The sequence below is a fragment of the Chionomys nivalis genome, chromosome 12 (genome assembly GCF_950005125.1).
Source record: "Chionomys nivalis chromosome 12, mChiNiv1.1, whole genome shotgun sequence".
In the NCBI taxonomy this organism is placed as follows: Eukaryota; Metazoa; Chordata; class Mammalia; order Rodentia; family Cricetidae; genus Chionomys; species Chionomys nivalis.
In genome coordinates this window covers 2,647,240-2,670,832 of record NC_080097.1, presented here as the reverse complement: position 1 = coordinate 2,670,832, position 23,593 = coordinate 2,647,240, and the positions used below count along the sequence as shown (strand labels likewise).

At 47.9% G+C, this 23,593-nt stretch overlaps 1 protein-coding gene across 4 annotated transcripts in view; it reads right to left on the bottom strand.

Moving 5' to 3' along the window:
- The window catches only part of Dock9 (dedicator of cytokinesis 9), a 240,697-nt gene extending 224,117 nt beyond the window's left edge, over nt 1–16,580 (bottom strand). For all 4 annotated transcript variants that reach the window (XM_057785894.1, XM_057785904.1, XM_057785898.1 and 1 more), the window contains exon 1: nt 16,332–16,580. In XM_057785894.1, coding sequence (XP_057641877.1) covers nt 16,332–16,457 — 126 coding nt within the window. In that variant the 5' untranslated portion in view covers nt 16,458–16,580. The remainder of the gene's footprint in view (nt 1–16,331) is intronic.
- Nucleotides 16,581–23,593: the final 7,013 nt, after the last annotated feature.

Here is a 23,593-nt window from a genome sequence, read left to right as displayed (position 1 = left end):
CAGTCAGTAAGCCAACAGGCCCCACTCAGACTGTGGGGAACTCCTCCCCCATCCAAACAAATGCTGGAGCTGAGCCTGACCTGATGCCAGGGTCCATGTGCCCACACCCCTCTGCCAGTCTAACTCCCTCCAAGCCGTCAGGGTTCTCCACGGCAGGTGCTAAGGTGAGCACCCGTCTGCCTCCCTATATCCTGACCACTTCGAATAAAACACCCCCCACCTGTTTCCCCCACAGGTCTGGAGCAACATTCTGCAGACTGTGTGGAGAAGGGCCACTTTCTTCTCCAGTCCCTGTGGACCAATGCTTTTACAAAATACAAAGAGTAATAAGTGAAGTAAACAAGGACATGTAAAATATAATTCCAAATTCTCTATTAGTTTCAATAGATTATAAGCATCTACACATTTATTCTTTTTTGTTTGCTTTAGACAGGGTTTTTCTACATAGCCCTGCCAGGCCTAGAGTTTAGTATGTCGACCAGGTTGGCCTGGAACTCACAAAGATCCTCCTGCCTCTGTCTTCGGAGTGCTGGGATTAAAGGTGAGCGCCACCACGTCCAGCCTATAGACGTTTATTCTTAATTTTTATAGCTCTCTCGTCACATACAATTCACACCCACAATTCACACCTGCATGCACAATTCACCCCTACATGCCTGATTCACACTACAAGACAGCCTTCAGCGTGAGACGGAAACCATACCTTAACGTCCTTCTGCTAAGACCGATTGAGTCTTCTATTTGGAATAAATGTTCACTGGTCCTCTTTCCTTCAACCCCCTTTCTTCTGGGCTTCACCAATGTCTTTGTAGAAGGAGAATCAAGTGATGGAGGAAGGTCATTGGCTAATAAAGAAACTGCCTTGGCCCATTTGATTGGCCAGCCTTTAGGTGGGGGAGTAAACAGAATAGAATGCTGGGAGGAAGAGGAAGTGAGTTCAGATGCAGGGCAGCTCCTCTCAGAGGCAGTCGCGATGAAGCAAGCCGCCAGGTCAGACATGCTGAATCTTTCCCGGTAAGACTGATGCTACACAGATTATTAGAGATGGGTTGATCAGGATATGAGAATTAGCCAGTAAGGGCTAGAGCTAATGGGCCAAGCAGTGTTTAAAAGAATACAGTTTGTGTGTTGTTATTTTGGGGCATAAGCTAGCCGGGCAACCAGGAGCAGGTGGCAGGAACACAGCCTGCAGCTCCCACAACAGAATGGCCCCCAACGTGTGGACAACTATATCCACAGAAGGCCTGAGAAAGCTTGGGAAAGAATAGAGTAAAGCATGTTTTCTCAGGCCTGAGAGTGTGAACAGAAAAAATGCTCTCCACCCTCCTCCTATCTAGATTCTGTGCTCTTTGGAAGGCAACATCAGTGTCTTAACCAGTGTTTGCCTTTCAGTGTTTGGTAAGTGAACTAAAGACAACCTGGGAGCTGGGAAGTGGACGAGCACAGTGCTAAAAAAAAAAACAAAAAAAAAAAGTAGGTATGCTGGTGCATGCAGTATGAGGCTAGCCTGGTCTACACAGTGAGTTCCAGGACAGTCGGGACTAGATTGAGAGACTCTGTCTCAAAAACAAAACAAAAGAACAAAAAAAAAATTACTACCATGGCATTGCATTCTTCTCAGTTAATGTCATTTTTTTTTCTTAAAAGCTTAAAAATTACTCAAATCTGCTCAGAACCCCACAAGCGCCAGCACACAAATCCCTGACCTGATAACGTGGGAGGAAAAGTCACAAGACAGACGTGAAGAAATGATTGGCTCCGATCCTGCACCAAGCTGGCTCCTAACCCAAGGAGAGGGTCAGAAAGAATCCGTTCTGCAGCTTGCGTCAACTGCAGCAGGTCAGGGTCGCCCCACCATGCAGTTGTCACACGCAGGCATCAGGTTAAGACACAAAGATCACCACAGGCAGTACCTACTTTTCCTGGCATGTTATGTGGGTTCTGCTAATTCTCCAACGAGAAGCTGGGAAGACTTTGGTGGAGCCAGGTTGGGGCTTACTTTCTAGGGCAGAGACTATTCAAAACGCCAAGACTGCACTGTACAGACACCTGACAAAGGAAGCGATTCTCAAATGCTGTACCCGCTCCTCTGTGGTGGTTTCAATGAAAATGGCTCCCACAGACTCATAGGGAGCGGTCTTACGAGGGGTGGCCTTGTTGAAGGAAGCTCAAGCCAGGCCCAGTGACTGCCTCACTCTTCCTGCTGCCTGCTGATCTGAATGTAGAACCCTCAGCTGCCCTTCCCGTACCATGTCTGCCTGCATGCTGCCATGCTTCCTGCCATGAAGATAATGGGCTAAACCGCTGCACTGGAAGCCAGCCAAATTAAATGTTTTCCTTTAAGAGCTGTCATGGTCATGGTGTCTCTTACAGGGATAGAAAATGAGCCCGCCCCATCCATTCTACCACCCCAGGGCATGCATACCTATGGGAAATTTGTAAGCGTGAAGGTTCCTAACACAAGACACTCCCTCTAGCAAGCCCTCCTCTCTCAAGCCACCTCTCACAGAGAAATTCTAACACCAAGTGGTTCCTCAGGCGATCTAGTATACCAGCTCCTCCAGAGGAGGCCAGCCGCAGTCAGGCATCTCTGTGGTCAGTGGTGAGCCAATAAAGTGCCTTGAAAACGTAATATATGGGCCAGAGAGTTTAAATGGGTAAAGACGCTTGCTACCAAGTCTCACAACCTGAATTTAATGCCCAGGACCCACATGGTGGGAGGAGAGAAGTAACTACCAGATGTCCTCTGACCGCCATGTGTGCATGGTATATGTATGTATATATACACACACACACATCACACACACACACACACACACAGAGAGAGAGAGAGAGAGAGAGAGAGAACAAATAGAGACATGTCGCTCAAAAAATTCTAACTACTATCTTCATTGGTTTTTCACAAAATCAACTCCAAGGCATTCTGGCATATACAGTCTTCAGATTCATAAGAAAACATATAAAGTTTTCTAGGAAAAAAAACCACATTATCACATTAACAGAAACTTTTCGAACAATAAAGAAAACTAAAATGCAAAATGAACATAGTAAAAGCCGAAGATGCTAACGCAGAGATTACCTACTCTGCCAGTTTTAGCAAAAACAATCATTTATAGACGAATCTGCTACTCAGCTTTTACGGCACCTACGCGGTCACTATAGGAACTCAGTTTTTACAGCACCTCCGCAGTCACTGTGGGAACTCTGTTTTCCACTCAGGAAAACAGCACTGCGAGAAAGGCCGGTTAAATAAAAACTTCCTCTGAACAATCTCAGGAAGACAACTCCTGGGCTGGAGGCGCTGCTCAGCAGCTAAACACAGGGCTCTTCCAGAAGACCAGGCTCACAGTGGGCAGCTCACAACTCAGGGAATACAACACCCCTCACCTCTGTGGGCGCCTGCACTCACGGATACATAACACACACACACAACACATGTACATGATCAACAGTAAAATTTTTAAGAGAAATATGCCAGGCATGGTAGCACACACCTTTGATCCCAGCCCTGGGGCGGTGAGGGCAAGTGGATCTCGGTGGGTTCAATGTCAGCAGCCGGGTCTACAGAGGGAGCTCTGGACAAACCAGAGTTCTATAGTGAGACCCTGTCTCAACAACAACAAAGATACGCGACCTTTCCTATAATAAAACAACATGAGCCAAAATCGCTACGTACAGTTATTTTCAGCCAAGGCGAAGCAGTCAAAAAGGTAGAATGCCCTACATTAACACCATTTTTTCCATATTAATGTACTCTATCTAGGTAGAAGGCCCAGGAAGAGGGGGCTAGAGACATGGCTCAGCAGTTAAGAGCACTTGCTGCTTATGCAGAGGCCCCAGGGGTTCTGGTAGCCTCTTCTGGCCTCCAAAGACTCCAGGTACCCATGCAGTGCACATACAAACATACAAGTAAAACATTCATACACACAAAATAAATCTTAAAAAATAAATAAGACGCAGGAGAGTGATGTCAACTCTCTCTCACACACACACACACCACACACATACACACACACTCACACAAACTTTATCTTTAAAGCGGTACCCACTATTTCAGCGGAAGTATTACATGTATGACGGTACGAGGCCTCCCTTCCAGACACGGTTCTTTAACTACGATTCTTTCGTCCTTCACCCGTTGCTGATACACTTTTCATCACAGGAATTCGACTGATAATTCACTTTGTTTCTGCCTCTTACATCCTAATACGCCTTACACAAACGCAAAACCCCTTTCTGGGCTTAGAGACTCATGAATGTCAATGTCACCTTCAGTCTGGCCCAGGACTAATAAAACGCACACAGGGGAGTGTCAACGGATGCTTCACATTCTGCCTTGATCCGATTAGCGTGGTCTGTGGAGTTACGTGAGGCGACGCCAAAGCAATCATTTCCGGCCATCAGGGGAAAATCTGTTGGACAGGAGTCAATAAAGCAGATTTTGCTCTGGCCTCTAACACTAGCTATGACCACAGACCATCATCACTTAGCTGTGATGGACCTCATCTGCCTCTAAAATTAGGAAGCTAGACCAGTTAACCTGTAAGTGACCCTCCATCTCCAGAATGTAAGCTCTCCTCTGCATACCAGAGAATTTGTGGTACTTTCCAGAGGCTCAAGTTCATCACTGAAGAGCTCTCACAGAACTGTGATCTACACTGGTATCTTGGCCAACCATGTAGCTCATGTCTGTAATCCTAGCACCCAGGAGCCTGAGGCAGGGGGGCTGTCTCCAGGTTGAGGCCCACCTGAGCTACATAGTGAGTTCAAGGCCAGCCTGAGCTACAGCTTAAGTGTGTCTCAGAAAAGGAAAAAAAAATACATATAAAAATATGCATATACAGGCAGTCTCTAACCATTCTGTTAGAAGAAAAATAAAAGGTAAATTTTAGCTGTGTGACCGTAAATAAGTCACTTCCTACCCCTGGTGTTCAGTTTCCCCACTAAAAAACAAAACTAAAAATAGAACAAACAACAACAAGAAAAACAGAAAGTTAAAATCATCCAGATATTCCAGAGGCTCAGGCAAGATGAGGTTTGGGTTAGGCTTTTTTTTTCCCCCAGAGGGTGGGGATAGACATTATAAAACTCTCAAACACAAAATTTCATGGTTTCTCATGAACCTCTTTTATAAGCAGTGAACCCAAGGTTCTTAACCATTTGAGAGAGAGAGAGAGAGAGAGAGAGAGAGAGAGAGAGAGAGAGAGAGAGAGAGAGAGAGTGTGTGTTGAGCACGTGTGTGAGTGTGTGTGTTCCAGCGTGGACAGGTGCGTGTGGAAGACAGAAGCCAACCTCAGATGTCATTCCTAAGGACCCACCCACCTTCTACTCTGAGGCAGGGATCCCAGGGTCCTGAAGCTCACAGACTGGAATAGGCAGTTGGGCCAGCGAGCCAGACATCCTCCTGTCTCCACCCCCAGCAAAGAAACTGCCTGCAGACACAACCACGCAGGTTCTCAGGTCTGCATGGTAAGCACTTTACTAACTGTCTTAGGGTTTCTATTGCTGTGAAGAGACACCATGACCACAACAACTCTTATAAAGGAAAACATTTCACTGGGGTGGCAGTTTACAGTTCAGAGGTTTAGTCCATTTATGTTAAGGTGAGACATGGCGGCATGCATGCAGACACAGTGTGGGAGAAGGAGCTGAGAGTCCTTACGTCTTGATCCTCAGGCCACAGGAAGTGGTCTGAGACACTGGGTGTGACTTGAGAATCTATGATACCTCAAAGCCCGCCTCCACAGTGACACATTTCCTCCAACAAGACCCCATCTACTCCAACAAGGCCACCACTCCCATAATGCCTCTCCCTATGAGCTTATGGGGGCCAATTATATTCAAACTACCACACCAATTGAGCAATCTCCCCAATCCCAGCTGGCAATATTTTGCTACCAAAACGTACACGTGGTCTTACCTCAGGAATACAACACCATGCACACCTGTGCGGGAGTTCACACCTCGGAAACACATGGCCATGCACACCTGTACAGGAGTTCACACCTTGGGAACACATGGTCATGCACACCTGTGTAGAGTTCACACCTCAGGAACACACTGCCATGCACACCTGAACAGGCACTAAGGTGCACATCATTTCTGGATTATTAACTCATAAAAATCGAACACCTGAGAACCTTCAAACATGCAAAGAGCATGCACATTCTTGTCTTTTCCTGTATGTCCTCTCTTGCTGTGACAGTTCACGGCTGTGGCTACCTGTATGCCCCTATCCTGCTTCATCCTTACTCAAGAGTATAAATGTGCCATCAGGAATGGCACTCCATGAGCAACATGCTTAAGGGGAATGTGATTCCACTTTATCCTGTCCTCAGGACCGACAACGGCAAGTGCCGAGCGGGCACTTAAGCGTGAGCCAAGCCCTACTCCAGTGCTCCTTTGCTAAGGGCTGAAGATGCAGCCACTCAGTCTTCCCAAAGATCTCCGGGATAAGTGCTATTAGGCTGTCCACTCTCTGGATGAAGAAACAGAAACAGGAAGTGGAAGAGCAGACTGGAGCCCCCCCCCCCAGCCCCAGCCTTACCCGCTGACATCGAGAGCAGGAATGCACCCTAGACACAGGAAACACTGGTAGGCCACCGACACGCTCTGCGAAGAAACCGACACGGAATCTAGAACTACAGCAAAGGACACTTCCATTGCATCTGTGAGCACATCAAGCATTGTCACGAGTAAAACGCTGCTACTTCTTTTCCCAGGTAAGCTGGTTTGTGCACACACAGACGACCACAGCCTGTTTCTAACATGCTAAACATCCTTCGTTAGAACAGTCTCATATCCACATGACCAAACATGCATTTTCTGGCAAGACACAATGTCTAGGGGCTGTAAGGATGGCTGTAAGGATGAAGGTTAAGAGCACGTACTGCTCCTGCAGATGACCCCAGGGTCAGTTCCCGGCACAGACAGAGCAGCTCACAACTGGCTGTAACTATAGTTCCAGGAGACCAGGAGACGGGACACATTCTTCTGACCTCTGGGGCATCCGACACTCCCATGGTGCACTCAAACGTGCAGATGCTCATCCACATAAAACAGAGATGAATGTCTCAACATTTCTGAAAATACAGTATGTCAGATGAAAACAGAGTTTTAGCATAAACTCCAAGAGAGTCGAATGTGACCCGAGGTGGCTTCACTTTCAGATTAACAGACAGTAAGTGAGAAGCGGTCACTGACCACACGCTATCTGAATTTGCGTATCCTGGTCAACAAAGAGAGGGAGGGGAGTCTGCACTGTGATGGCTCAAAGCTCTGACCAGATCAAATGTGCCCTTATGGATCCAAATGTGACCCACAGAGGATTCAAGGTAGAAATGGGAGAAAAAAACAAACAGAAAAAGTAAAAAGCAAGCAAATCAAAGTTTAAAACAGACAACTACTGTCCTGGTACTTCTTCCTGATTTGAGGGGCTCGAACTGTTTGAACAAATGAACAGCATTGCCCACGGCTCCGGGGGTCTCAACTTGCAGCCATCCTCCTGCCTCAGCCTCCTCACAGCCTGGATGACCACCACACCTGCCTGATGATTTTAACTGGCAGTATTTGACCTTTGTTCTATTTTTTAAAAAATGAGTTCCCAAACACCCAATTTAAAAGCCACCCTCGGATGCTCCACAAAGTTTGGGGAAACAAATGGAGAAGAGAAGAAAACGAGTCTCCCTTGGTGTTCAAAGTGTGGGTAAAATACTACCCAGGAAAGAGCGACAACCTGACCTGCTTCTTCTAGATGCAAACAGAGCCAACCTGACGATGCCTGTCAGGGAGGAGGGTGGGATTTCCACGGGTGACAACTAGAAACAGCGTGCTGGACCGTGTGGCATGGACTCTAATTCGGACAATGGGCAGCGGGGTAGAATAAAGTCAGCAGACTCCAGGGCACAAGGAAGGAAACCCAGAGGACTTGGGGAACTGAGGCGGGGCAATGAAACCTGGCAGCTGTACTATCTTTAGTGAGTTTGCTCATTCGCTGAGGGACAAAATGCTGTAGAACATAGTAGTAGCTCATGCCCATAATCCCAGCTCTCAGGAGCCTGAGACAGGAGCATGCCCTGTGAGCCTGAGGGGCCAGCCTTGGCTACAGTGTGTGCCAGGCCATGCCTGGGCTACAGAGCAAGATCTTGTCTCAAAAAAAAAAAAAATTTACACACACATATGTTTGTTGTGTATGTATGTGTGCACACTGAGATTCTGCTGTGTACGAAGAACTGGGGAAAACATAGTGAAGAGCAGAAGAGAGCATTAAATTCATATACAAATAAGCATAAATCATGTTGAATAACACAAAGGAAAAGGAGAGAAAGGGGGGGTCCATCTTAGTGGAGAGGCAGCCAGAGTGCGGATGCAGAGAACACGGGGTATGCCTGGCAGCTGAGCGGGATGGGGCGGGGGCGGGGGGTAATTACTAAGCCAGGCTGCTCAAAAACCTTCTGCTGAGGTTGGCACAATGACCAACTGAGAGCCCAGTCAGTGAGCAGTGGGAGGGGCACCTCCTACGGAGCGTCCGATGGCAAGGGCCGTGGCAATGGCAAGCATGGGGGTCTTCAAGATAGAGCAGCAAACCTGCGGTGCTCCAGAATAGGGTGAGAACCAAGTGCAGAGCCCAGAGAATGGGGACCCTGGCCCCAGCTCTGCAGGGCAGGACACAGACAGAAGGGGGAAACTCGCTGCGGCTACCTGAGTGTGGCCAAACCTGCCTTAATCTGGGAGTTCAAGGTCATCACACACAACAGAAACTCTCAGGACCAGGCTAGACTGCATTACAAGGCTATCTCAAAGCACACCTGCAGAGGATTGAAGAACTGTCCTTTGGAGCTGCTGCCCTTTGGAGTCAGGCGTGGCCACAGGACGTCCTTTAGACAATTAGGCCTATGAGCCTGGTAGGCCAGGTCACCACCATCCTCCACAAAGATTCAAGATGATTCAGCACAGTGGCGTTTGCATCAACCCAAGTCACAGGACAGGATCACCTGGGCACACAACCTCCTCTCAGTGTTGAGGTAGGGTGCTGAGAACGCTTTGTGGCTCTAGGCCACTGAGATTTGGGGTTCTGGGACCCTAATGACGGAGTCATGACGCAGCAGAGCCTGAAGAACAGAAATCCAGTCAACAGTGATAAGACAGTTTCCTCATCAGGAAAAACAAAACTGGCCAGCCTGTAGCACACACCTTTAGTCCCACAGCACTCAATGAAGCTGAGGAAGATGGATCTCTGGGAATTCAAGGCCAACCTTGTCTACATAGTGGGTCCCAGGCCAGCCAGGGCTACAAAGTGAAACTCTGTCTATAAAAACAAAGACAAAAACATATGATTTGAGATGGAAAGTGAGAACTTAGGATTCATCACCAAACTCAAGCACTGAAAGCTGAAGACAGGTACCAGAAGATAACAGGAAAGCCAGGAGACCAACTCGCACTGAACTAAGCTTCTGAGAGCCCAATGAGAGGAGAGATTAGATTCTACAGGCCAGCGGAGCATCCTTATGGCAGGGTACAGTGGGGGCAGTGGAGATGGCAGCAGTTGGGACGCAGGGAGGAAGAGGTCAGAGAGAGCCCAGTGGAGTTAGGCTAAGGGCTAAAGTCCACCCCACACGGACAGAAGCCCATCACAGAGGCCAGGAAGCAAAGGGTGATGAGGACACAGGCAGACCCAGACCCAGGAGGTGAACAAGAAAACAGGAAGGTTCCATAGCCTGGAATGAGCAACCAAGGGCCTCAGTGACTACCTACTGCCGGGGACGGTCTGCAGGCAGCATGTCAGCCAACTCCCCGATCGCAACTTTTCTTTCCCCAGTTTATTTGATCTGAGGGACATCATTTTTATTTCTAGGTGACATAGAATCAGAGGTGCTCAAATACACAACAGGAATGAAATTAACTGGTCTTCATACAAAAATAAAAAAACTACAGGAAATGACGGTTGTAGCACAGCCCGCGTACCCCAGATCACAGCACAGTCGCATTCACCGCTCCTGCCGATAAACCTCAAAATAGCAAAAGCAATCACAGATTGAGGGACCAGGGAAAGGACACGGGGAGATAAAAAGACAAAACGTGACCTTTCTATAGCCCCTATCCAAATAACATGAGCCACGACCACGTTGCAATCGAGTTCATGATGAAGACTACACAGGCACCATAGGAACTACACAGATTTATGGTAGATAAAAACGATGTTACCATAGAAACACTCCTCCAACCTCATTCTTATAAAATTACCCCTATCACATTGGACGGCTTATGCCCAAAATCACATGGTTTGTTTGTTTTCTAATCCGAGTTTCTCTGGAATGAACACACATTACGGCTAAACGTTTTTCTTCATATCCCTTCCCAATATTCCTTATTTCACTGCATAGACTTTTGTAAAATCGCACCTTGGTTCATACTTATAAATAGTTCAACCTGGATTTTACTTCCTTTAATAGGGATTTTAGCTCCAACCAGCCACATTTACTAAACCTCAGTAATGTGTCAGACAATATTCCTGGAGCTTTGACAGGATTTACTCATTTAATCCACAAAACTCTGAATCAGCGCTACGGGCACGCCCACGTCTAACACAAGAAATTCTGGGCCCTCGGTAACTCAGCACTCTTCATGCTACATCCGGTTAGTAACAAAGCAAGGGTGTCCCATAAGCCTCAGACAAACCCACCGCCTTCCATCCGGTTAGTAACAAAGCAAGGGTGTCCCATAAGCCTCAGACTAACCCACCGCCTTCCATGCTGTCTCGTGAGGACATTCTTGGGTTTTTTAAGGGACCTCTGTTTTATTCAGACTACTGTATGGCTTTTACCCAGTTTGCACACGGTCGGCATTTCACGCTTTCTGCCCTGAATGAGCAACACTGACCCCAGTGCGCATTTCAGGCCAGATGGGTCTGTGATTGTAAACACTGGGCCATGGAATGGGAACACACCAAGGTTCTTGATGTGTGTGCGTGTGTGCGCACGTGCGCGCGTGTCAAAGTGCAAAGCGGTTACACCATCTGTCATCTTATAAAGCTCCAGGAGACTCAGTTCTCATAAGACACTGTGTGAGGAGAAACCTGCAATCGTGGGGCAAACTAGCTCTACAAACCAATGTGCAACCCATCCTTGCATATGCATCTTCTCTATCAGCAAATCGGGCAGGCAGAAAGGGTATCTTGCTTTGGTTGATTAATTAGCAAGAATCAATGTTTTGCTGTTGTTTTATTATAAACTGGCTAAACTATAGTCCCTTCTTTGAGGAACTGCCTACTAATGTGATATGACTTTTGCTTTTTATTTCTGTCGGGATGCTTTTCTTTTTAAAACTTTGTGTAAGATTGATAAGGTTTTTAAATTAAAGTATAATCACATCATGTCCCCCATCCCTTTCCTCGCCCAACCCATTCCATGTTCACCCCTACTTCCTTCTCAAACTCAAGACCGCTTTGTAGTATCTTCCACATATATCCCGTGCATCAATATAAAAGTGTGCTGACCTGCTCGGTGCATTTGATGTTTCTTGTATATATACAATCTCAGGACTGCCCGACTGGTACTGGATAACCAATCACAGGGCTCGCCCTGCGGAAGACTCACAGCACTCACAACACAGCAGATAACACCAGAGGACAAGCGCCGCCGTCCTCTGTGGCAGTGAGCTTACTGACTGCCACTGAGGGCACCTGGGATACAGAATACAAGTTCCACGGGAAGATGCGGCAGCAGTTGGCAGTATCTGAGAGTTGAGGGTGAGAAGTTCAAGACCCAGCCCTTTCACTTACGGGGATGACGTCAGAAGACTTAACCTCCCCACAAGTGAAGTTCTCACAGGCATCAGAGAACATTGTACGCGCTACATAAACGCTGTCTCCGGTTCACGTTATCAAGATATCCAGTCCTTCCTACACTAAGACAATAAAAGCTCACATTTGTAAATAGCTCTGCATGCCTTATTAGGGGAACTTTTGGTTGTTTTACGATGTGGCCCTAGCTGTCTGAAAGCACAGATCTGCCTGCCTCTGCCTCAACAGTCCTGGAATCGAAGGCGCACACACCCGTGTCCAACCTTGCAAACATTTTCTTAAAGTTTTTGTTCCATGATTTTTGAGACAGGCTCTGTCGCTCAGCCAGTCACAAATTCACGGTGCTCCCCCTGCCTCAGTTTCCAGAGCCGGGGTGAGCCTCCAAACGCCACATCTACCTTGGTTTCGATAGTGTTCTTGCGTACTATCATCAGTCTGACTGAAGGTGTCTGCGGTGTCTGCCTCTTTGGAATGTGTGCTCTCCCCAGACAGAGAACTAACTGCTGTTGCAGCATCTTCTCGGCACCCAGCAGCGCCCGAGCCCAGAATAAACATCTGCTTACAAATTCCTTCCTCCCCATTCAACCCAATTCAGGGCATTACTCACGAGCGTGCTGCCCCTAACATTCAAATGCACCACGAAGAAAGAAGTGGAACCTGATGTTCATTATCTAGCTGGAGATGGGTATCCACCCTGCTTCCTGTATTCTGGGACATTTCTGTTTGTTAGGACTCCACCAGAGGGTGGAGAAAGACAAGAGAGGGAGCGCAGAGGCCAGTTGACAGTGTGCTAACATATCCCATTTAAAGTTACAGCCAAAAATGAGGTTGTACCTTATCTGAGGATTTCGGGTCTCGGGTTACCTCAGATAACACCACATGGGTGGAAGAGGCCGCAAGCACAGAGTGCAGGCAGGATATTCTCTCCCCCCACACCTCTGACCCGCCTCCCTTCTCTAGTAACACAAAAGAAGAGCCAGGGATGACTTGACCTGGGTCACTTCACTTCACAGGGCTGTATCTCAGCGGGGTGTGGAATGGTACCCTTGGCAAGGACTTGACATCCAAGGAGAATTTGAAGGGGAACACACTGAGATAAGATCAGCAAAGACCTAGGGACAGGCAGCCAGATGACCTGTGTGCTAATTCCCAAGTGTAAGGATATGTACAAGCCTAGCCGGAGTATCATGACACACGAATCTTTCAAAGAGGCGTTCTTCTTATGCTTTGGTGATATATCCTCTTCAACCTAGATTGTGACAATGCTGTCTGTAACACAGCTGTCAGTTAAAATTCCTCCAGGAATTCAAAAGCAGCCACAACTCGACTCTGAAACAGGACTCGGTTCTGGCATTCCTGCCGGGTAAGCATACATTTTAAACCTGTGGCCCTCGGCCCTCTCGACTATTCTAAACCACGGAAAGCATATTCTGCGTCTGTGAAGATTCTCAGTCATAACCGGAAATCAAAGACTACTTTTCCTACAGCTAGGAACGTCTCCGGCAGTATTTGTGCAGCTCACAAAGACGCTCGAAAGCAAAGCCTGTGGCTTTAGGGTGAAAGATTCTGCAAACAATCTGGTCCGAGCCGTTACAGAGCAAGAGATCTGAGGTCCAGAGAAAGAGCGACAGACCCAGCGAATGTGAGCAGCTGCCAGAATCCACGCTAGCACCAAGAGCTATAACCGGACACTCTGAAAGCCATGCCCACTCCGCAGGTGGGGAAACTGAGGCCTACGAATGTTAAGCTGCACACCTGAGAATGCACAGTCGGTAAAGAACAGAGCTAGAAACACAACCCATCACCCAACTGCTCAACTTCAAGGACTAAACCTAGAATCCCACCCTCATGGAGTCTTTCTCCAACACAAATCGTTCTAAGATTCATGAGTAAGCTAAGCACATTTTTAAGCCCTGCAAAAGTTGTGTGAATCTTTAAAAAGCAATCAAATAGGTTTTTTAATTCATGAATTTTGAACATTAGATTATTAGTGTCATAAAAAAGCATTCTAGTCATGTAGAGAACTATTCTAGTTTTTAAAAATAAATATTATATATACAGGCGTGAGACGTGTTAAGAGGGCCGAGACTCACAGTCAGCAGGAAGGGAAGGCGAAAGAGAGAGAGAGAAAGGGGGAGGGAAAGAAGATGAGGCGCACATAAACCAAATCTGGCAAAACCTTGGTAATTATTTAGTCCAGATGACGAAACAAAGGTTCACCACAGTAGTCTCGATTTTTGTATATTGATTCTTAAGCTCCTCAAATTAATACAGAATGATCGGGAAGAGCCCACAGATCTGAGTCCATAAAAGGGGAGGGGAGAATCTCTGGAGCAATAAAATCTGTGCAAGCATGTCACTTCTTACGTCAAAGTTCTTACCGTGGCAACCTTGCTTATGCACTGAACTGTCTCATTCATCATACAAGAGGCTGGGGAAAAGCTAGATCACACCACACACGCCACACATGGCTAACTGTCTCGGGCCATCTTCAGGGACGGAAAACATTCGCTGAGCACTGGGTATGCTGCGGACATGGGGCTAGCACTAACCCAAGTTACCAAAGGCAGAGACAAACAACACTTTCATCTAAGCATGGATGGACAGACCAGGATGTGGTTGCTGCTCGGCCTCCTGAGAGAATCGGGATCACCTGAGGTCCTCAGAGGACAGAGATGGGCAGGAATTTATGTGACAGGTGCACCCGCTGTGACTTCCTCGCAGGCACCGGGGCAGCAAGAGGAAGAGAGTAGAAGGTGAGATTCATGGGTAATTTTAAGTGTCTTGACAACTCTCCCAGACTCCCTATAATGAATGCATTCCCCATCCAGCCCAGGAGCCTACACTAGACGTAAGCTGGCTCATCTGCTTCCTCGTATTTTGTAATTATTTCATCATAGAATTCATCAGACAAGCGACTACAGACAGACAGACAAAATTAAGAGCTGAGACACCAGCTATTTATACTTAAGAGTTTCCATTAGAGCAAGGCAGCAGAGGCTGTCACCTATGGAAGTACTGCTGTACACAGGCCGCTGTCAGCAGGTCGTCCTCACCCAGGACACAGATATTCAAGGACTGCAGCCCATGGCTGACTCGTGCTGCCATGCCTACGTTGCCATCTCTGCATTCTCTCTAGACGGCTCATAAAACTTCAGGGAGTGGGGGGCACTATAGACATCATAGCACTATAAAATGTTGCATCGATTCTACTTTTTCCCAACATCCCTAATGAGCACAGCACCCCAAATAAGAAAGAGTTCCAGCTAAGAGGAGAGATGCGGCTGAGGATGCTGGTTTTTTCATTTGATATCCTCTCTCTCCTGTAACTCCAGAAGCCAGCGAGCAAAGGTGCTTCAGCAAGGGTTATATCACAGAGAGGGGGTCGGTTATATCACAGAGAGGGGGTCGGTTCTGTTCCCAGCATCTGCTCCATTCTTCAACCGATCAACTTCTATAAAACTGGAAAATAAAACCTGTGTTTATCACACATCAAACTGAAGCTTGAAAAATCTAGGGTGAGTTAGCAGGGCTGGCAAAGGACAGGAAACTCAAACTGAGCAGACTGGATATGGAAATCAACACCAACCTCCACCAACATCATTCCTGCAATCCTGTCTGCCCAAGAAGGGCATCGATCTGCCACCAAACCTAAGAAGCATCTGCCCTGTGTTTATAAACAACGCTCCTTTGGCAATTCCACACACAAAGCACCACAAAGGCCACAGACGATTACTCTTAAGGCCCATCTCCTCACATGTTCCAACAAACACACCCACAGACAAGTCCCCTTCACGAAAACAAACGCGAAGAGCTGCTAAAAGTTTCCAGCTGCCCTGAGGAGAGCTCCCCCCAGCACAGACTGCTGCTCTCCCAGCACCAGACCAGCGATCTGAGCGTGCCCTCTTTTCCAAATACACCAGGGCCGTCCCTGGCTGCGGAAAAGTTGATCTTAAAAACTTCACCTTCCTCCCACCCAGAGGCCTGTTCTCTCCAGAGCTGTTGCCAAGAATAGGCTCATCTTGCTTTGCCTTGCTCTGCTAGCCTCAAATCCCCAGACTTCGAAGCAATTTGTACCGAGGATGAGATGAGCAAGCCCACCCCTAACCAGTCATGAGAAGCCTCCGGACGCCAGCCAGCTCGCGACACTGGGCAGAGATCTGCCCACCCAAAGCATCCGTGGGAACATCTCCACGCTGGACCCCGGGCTGGGTGGGAAAGACCCCACCTCATATTACACTCTCCCGGGCCGGGGCACCTGTCAAGCCCCCCCCAGAACACCGACGATGGGGTGAAGGACAGAGTAACTTCCCAGTTGGCAGAGGACAGGTAACGTGGGGGCAGGGAAGCAGACAGAGGGCGGAAATTTCCCAGGAGGACAAGAACAGCCCCGGGAGGGCAAGCTCGGACTCTGGAAGTTGAGTCGTCGTCCTTCCCAACCCCACCCCCTCTTTCCCTCTCCGCTCCGGATTTACCGGAGCACCAGCCAGGCCACCCGCCCTCCCGCCCGCCACCTGCGCGCCCCGCTCACCAGGAGCACCGAGCCGCGCACCACCTCCGACACGCTCTGTCGCAGCTCCGCCGCCGTGCCGGGCTTGCTCAGCGCCCGGGTGAACTTCCGAGTCTCCGCGGACGCGGGGAGCGGCTGCTGCGCCATCCTCCGGCCGCCGCCGCCTCCACCGCCGCCGCGGGCCCCGGAGCGCTCGCGCGATCCGGCCCGGTCCTCAGCCGCAGCCAGGTGCGCCCCCGGCACGCGATCCCGGGTCCCCGCCGGGTCGTCAGGCGCAGCAGCCCAGGCCACGCCCTCGGTGCCGCGTCACGCCCCGAGGTGTCCTCCTCGGGCTCCAGTGCCTGCAGCGGAGGCGCCTCAGCTCACACAGGACGGTCTTGCGTGCAGCGCCCGCCCGCTGCGGCTCCCCCATGCCACTGCCACCAACCTCGGTGAGCGGCCGCCTCCTAGGGGCGGGGTGTCCGGCGGGGCGGGGCGAGCCTGAGGGAGCGGGGTGGTAGAAGAGGGGCTGGAGAGCGGGAGGGAGGACCGGACCAGACCCGGAGGGCACGGACCCTGAGCAGGTCACCCCAAGAAACTATGGAGGCCTCACGGAGCCCTTGAGGGTGCGGGCTCGGTGGCACCATAATACCCTGGACCGGGCATCCTGAAAAGTAGTCTTTTTTTTTTTTTTTTTTTTTTTTTTTTTTTTATGCGACACGGAGAAGACACAAATCCTCTCCTTGGAGACCGCGGCCGGGTGGATCCCCAGACGTCGAGCCGGCGGTGGAACTGGACAGCATTGATCAGGACAGGCAAGGACCCAACGCAGACCTCAGCCCGCGTGCTGCGTCCCCTTGGGCGCCAGCAGGACTCCTGGACTTGGATGATCTCGGCTGCAGCCTGAGGACAGCGGGCTGCAAGGGGCTGGTGTGACTCAGATCGGTCAGCACCCCGGGGCCGATCCTGGGAACCCCGGAGTCGTCGCTGCTGACGCGTGCCTCCGAGAGGACCGTCTCGCGCAGCCCTTCCCGCCGTCCCCCTCCTAAAGCATGGGGACACAGCCTTAAAGCCTAGCCAGGTGGGGAGACCGCGGGTAGGAAGCGGAGCTTTGCCTATAGCGCATGCTCCGGGGCTTCGGTCTGGGCGGGTTCTCCAGCCCTAAGCCTGTCTGAATTCAGGGAGGCTCCACTGATTGGTCCGACTGCTCAAACCACACCCCCACCCCACCCCGTCAGCAGGTCCTACCTGCCCGGTCAGCCACCTGGCTTTGGTGGCCTTCAAAATGAGGGGCGGGGCGATTTCTCAGGACACCTCGTAGTCAAGTTTCTGGAGACTTTTTGGAAAAAGTTGGAATTGCGACCCACCTCCCCCCTCCCCCAAAAGCCAAAACCCTGGCCAAAAGCTAATTTTAAAGGTGAAGGGCGAAAATAACCTTGTTATAGAGGGCAAAACAACCTCCATTCCAGACTTAATGAGCAGGCCTGACACAGTAAGACCTGGAGCTCACGCATGCAGTTGGTACTCAATAAATGCTTGCTGGAATGGCTTCTTTTCCCCTACTGAGTTGAGTCCGCAGAATGTAACACTGAACGAGCCTGCCAGGTTGAAAGATTTTTTTTAATTTCTTGTTTTAAATTTTTTGTTGTTTTTTTTTTTTTTTTTTTAAGTTTTGGTTATGTGTGTGGTGTTCATGGAGGCCAGGAGCTTCGGGGTTTTTTTTTTTAAATTACACATCAGAACTTTTTTAGCCTCTGTGAAAAGCTGGAATAGCCTAGACATTTCTCAGAGTAGAGCAACGTGATAATAGAGCTGGGGCAGACCAACCACACCCTGCTTTTTGTGGCGAAACTAAGTTTTGTTTGACTGTCCATGACTTGTGTTTGTGGCTCCGAGCTTTGCTGAAGACGGCAGCCCTGGTATATGAACTGAGATACTAGTCGATCATGGAGCCCTCTGAACTCAACTGTCTAAGAAGCCAACTGGACCCCAGCTGCGATACAGCGGCTCTAACGGGTCTTAATTAAACGAAGGATCTGGATCTGGCCTATAGACAACGAGTTCTCCCCAGTTTTTTGTTTGTGTTTCTTTTTTCTGTTTGAATGTTTTGTAGCCTAAGCTGCCCTCAGATTCAGGGCAATCCTCCTGCATCAGCCTCCTAAGTCCTGAGGTTGCTGCTGCAAGCTATAACACCAAGTACAAATGCTTTTTAAAATTCCAGTTGATCCTGCATAGTGGTGCACACCTCTAATCCCAGTATTCAGAAGGCTGAGGCAGCCTGATCTTAGGTTCAAGGCCAGCCATGTCTACAGGGCCAATTCCAGGACAGTGTGGCTCTGTAGAGAGACCTGCCTTTTAAAAAATAATAAGCCAGGTGGTGGTGGCGCACGCCTTTAATCCCAGCACTCAGGAGGCAGAGGCAGGCGGATCTCTGTGAGTCCGAGGTCAGCCTGGTCTACTAGAGCTAGTTACAGGACAGGCTCCGAAGCTATAGAGAAACCTTGTCTTGAAAAAGCAAAAATAATAATCCCAGAACCATATTACCCTCTCCCCAGCTCTTTCCTGAAGAGACAGACTCATAATAGGAGGAGGTCCTTCAGCACGGAAGTGCCACCGATCCTCAGATATGGCTTGAAATCTTTCTGGAGTGAATTAATGGCCGCTCCCTGTAAACAGGGTGCCAACGACAAACCCAAGTGCGGTTACGTGGAAGTCCAGCTTGGGAAACAATGAGTTTACCGGTTCATTTCCCTGTGTAAGGAGTTACTTACAGGAGCATCGCTCTCTTGAAGCAACGGCGCGCACCGCCCTCTGCTTTCGGTTCAGCAAGCACGAGGAATGCCGGGAACCTTCCAGCACTATATAGGCTCTCTCCTCAAGAGACTGCGAGGACCACGTGCACTTAGGGCAAAATTACGTACAGCTGCTGAGCCATGCAGGGAGAGTGGCTGGAATCTCCCTTAGGGGGGTCCAGTTAGTGTCCCGGCTCCTTCTATGAGGAAACGTAAGTGATCACAAGACCGCACCTTGATGGTCCTTGCGAGCCCTCGCAGCTGCTCTATCGAAGAAGGTGGCCATTAGTTCCAAGGACGCCCCTATGAGTCAGACACTCCTAGTGGGTGGGGTTTAGAATGCCAACATCTATTTTATCTTGGAGGAGCCTGACCTTTTTCAAATCTAAAAGAAAGTTTCCTTTGTGTTGGCGATGAGTCTAGCAAGTACTGAAGACATTTAATTATAATCAGGCTTGAGATTTTTGCATATAAATGATTAGCGCAGCCAAGTATTTACAGTTCAAGCTATTACCCACCTTTTAACGACCTTTCTGCATCATGTCTTATTCACCTTAAGATACGCACCTGTTCTAATGACATATTAGTTCTGTTTGGTTTCTGAAGTGTCTCCTCAATAGTTAGAGGTCTCCATTTATGATGCACCTGCCTCAAGCTCCCGTCCTGGGGTTACAAGCATTCTTTACACACCTGGAAATGTGGTTCGCCTTAAACCTCTTTCAGAAGTCTTGAAAGAGCATATCTATTTTCAGAAAGAAGAAAAAGTAACCTGTTAAGAGGAGGCACTCCCAGGAGCTGTCGAGGTGGCTGCTCTTCCAGAGGACCGGGGTTTTAATTCCCAGCATCTACATGGAGACCCACAACCGCCTATAACTCCAGCTCTGGAGAAATCAGTGTCCTCCTTAACCTCCAAAGACACAGCTCATACCTGCACATCCACACAGGCAAGCACACGTACGTACACATAAATAAGGCACCAACTCATACATGCATATCCACACAGGCAAGCACACGTACGTACACATAAATAAGGCACCAACTCATACATGCACATCCACACAGGCAAGCACACGTACATACACATAAATAAGGCACCAACTCATACATGCATATCCACACAGGCAAGCACACATACATACACATAAATAAAGCACCAATCATTCATGCACATTCATACACGCAAACACAGATACATACGCATAAATAAGGCACCAACCTATACATGTACATTCATACATGCAAACACGTGTACATACACATAAATAAGGCACTGAATCATACATACACATTCATATGGACAAACATTCGTAGATATACATAAATAAGGCACCAACTGATACATGCACATTCATACACGCAAACACACGTACATACACATAAATAAGGCACCGAATCATACATGCACATTTATATGGGCAAACACATGTAAATACACATAAATAAAAACTGAAAGTTAAATCTTGGAAAAAATAAACCTGATTTTCAAGAGTAGGGACAAATTATAAACAGCCAGAATGACATCAAGGCCAAACAGAAAATCCGAATCACTGCTAAAGTCCTGACAAAGGCACGGCATGGCGTTCTACATAAAAGAGTCTAAGGAATGTACACACGTGCAAAAACCTACTAACAATAATAAACCAGGTTTGCAGTGTTGAGATTTATATCCAAAAAGCATTTTGTTTTATATGCTAGCAATTGAACAATCCAAAACAAACTAGGAAAACAATTCAACCTACAGTACCATCAAAAAAGAATAAGTTATGCCTATAACAAATCCAAGACTTGTACATTAAAAACTAGAATCTGTGATTGAAAGACAATGCAGAGGGACTTGCTATAACATCAAATTACAAGACATAATATTATTAAAATAAAAGCAAAGTATTGTGGCACTGCCTATGATCCCAGCATCCAGGAGGCGAGGCAGAATTATATATTTAAGACCAGCCTGGATGAAGTGTGTTCTAGGCCAGCCTAAGCCAGTAGGGAGACTTTGTCTCAAACACTGAGTTGTTCAAATGAAAACAGTCTCCCAGTTAACATATGTGCAATCCCTATCAAAATTCCATCATGGATGAACAGATAAACAAAACATGGTCTCTCCATGCAAAGAGAAACTAGTCAGCTACAAGAACATATACTGTTTTATGTTATAATGTACATGACTTCAAAACCAGAATGTTGAGTATAAGCAATCAGATACAAAGGTCACTTAACACTTGATTTTATGAATACAAAGTTGTCAACACAAAAACAACAACAAAAAGCCAGGTCTTACCCTAAAGGGAATAAAAAATATTTATCCTAGAGCCAAATCTGAGTGGCCATAGTCTGGGAATTTAGGTTACCCCAAATTCCATGCTCTAACGTGGAAGCATTTTCGTGAACTTGTATAGTTTTACAGAACAAAGGAAATCATGAACCAAGGTAAGTTTAAAATACATGGGTGGATGTCATCACTCTAGAGGCAAAGGGACCTGGAAGAATGGAGTTTCCAAAGGAGGTGGACTAAAGCCTCGCACAAAAGTCAACTTTATTCAGGGTGTGAGCTGATTTATACTCTGAGGGTTAAGAGTCACCTAAGTGTGCAATCACAAGGACACCCTGCCTGTGGCAGAATCTTGTTTTGCATAGAGGCATAGAAACAAATAAAATAGCCAGCCGCGAGGAACAATCTAAACTCACTTCTATCCACTCTGCCTGGGAGGGGCATGAGAACACATTCCAAGAACAACTCTGCTTTGAAAAAACTAAGGTCACAAGACTCTTGTTTTCTTGGGATTTCCTCGCAAGTGCTCAGAATTCTCACACAGCTCCATTCTTGGACCGTGTTCTAGCAGGTGGGTACCATCAGAGAGGCATGGTGACAGCAAGATGGAGAGGCTTTCTTTACAGGCCTCAGATGCTGTTTGATGACGTCCTTAGCTTTTTTTTTTTTTTGGCTTTTTCGAGACAGGGTTTCTCTGTAGCTTTGGTGCCTGTCCCGGAACTAGCTCTTGTAGACCAGGCTGGCCTCGGACGTCCTTAGCTTTGAGGCTGCTGGAAGCTAAGTTAATGGGTTCTATTTGTCACATGATGTCACAGAGGCTACTTGTGGGGCTAAGGCTAGCTGAGATATGGTGGTTAACTCGGGGCCGGCTACATCCCAACCCCTCTACACCACTGCGGACATCTTTGCAGACACAGCTTCTTTCCAGGAATTCTCATTCACGAGTGTCCAGAGACAGAAGAAACAAATCCACAGAGGCAGAAACTAAGTTTGTGGTTGCCATTGGCTGAGAAGGGAATCGTGGAGAAAACTGCTAATGACCATATATTGTATGATGTTTTATTCTTTTGGCTTTGGGGAAAGCCTGCCACCCAACTCCCAAACAAATGCCTGGCCTTAGCTTGGCTTGTTTCTTGCCAGTTTTCCTTAAATTATCCTGACTACCGTTTGCCTCTAGGCTTTTACCTTTCTCTATTTCTGTATACCTTCCTTTACTTCTTTCTCCATGGCTTGCTGTGTGTAAGCTGGGTGGCTGACCCCTGACATCTTCCTATCCTTGTTCTCTTGCTCCTTGTTCCCCTTCATTTCTCCTTCTATTTATCCTCTCTGCCTGCCAGCCCCGCCTGTCCTTGCTTCTGCCTTGCTATCGGCTGTTCATCTCTTTATTAGAACCATTAGGTGTTTTAGGCACAGTAACAGCTTCACAGAGATAAACAAATGCAGCGTAAACAAAAGCCACACACCTGAAAATAATATTCCCCAACAAGCATAGAATTTCTTCTTCTTGTAAAGAACTAAATATGCCTCGCACCATAAGATACAGACAGCTAGAGGACACCGTTGTGATTTTGAACGTGACTGTGTAAGTTGGGAACGCACTGTTGGGTTTTAAGCCTAGGAGTATGTCAGTATATGTCCACCAGCCCTGTTTCTCTCCCTGGATGAGCAGACAGAACTTCTAACCACCTCGTGGTGGGCTAGGACCGTGCAGCAAGGTCTAGTTAACAGAAGTAGATGGAGGTGGTACATGACATCTCTATGCCTGGCCATAAAGTTCCCTGCATGATCCTCCAGCCCCACTCTTCTCTCTGCCACAGTAACCATGGGAACCAGACGTGAAGGTGCCTGCACCTCTGAGTCATCCTTACAGAAGATCACCCATTTCCTAAAGTGTAGTGTTCACACTGGGTTGTTTGGTGTCAAGCCACAAGGATTGGAGGTGGTGACAGCTGTGTCAGGCCAAGGCCAGGGAGAATAGGAAGCATCCTAGAAAACTAAATGGTGTTGCCAGTCCAAAGCAAATAGATTCTATGTCTATTTATTAACTGATCTGTAAAGCTTAACCTCCCAAGCTGGGTGTGATTTATACACTGTAATTTGAGCACTTACAAGGTTGAGACAGGAGGATGGTGAGGTGAGTCGAGCTACAAAGAGACCCTGCCTCTACAAACAGAAATAATTTCCACATCTCTGAAAATCTGCTCAGAGGCTAGTGTGGAAGACCGAGAGAATGGGGAGGA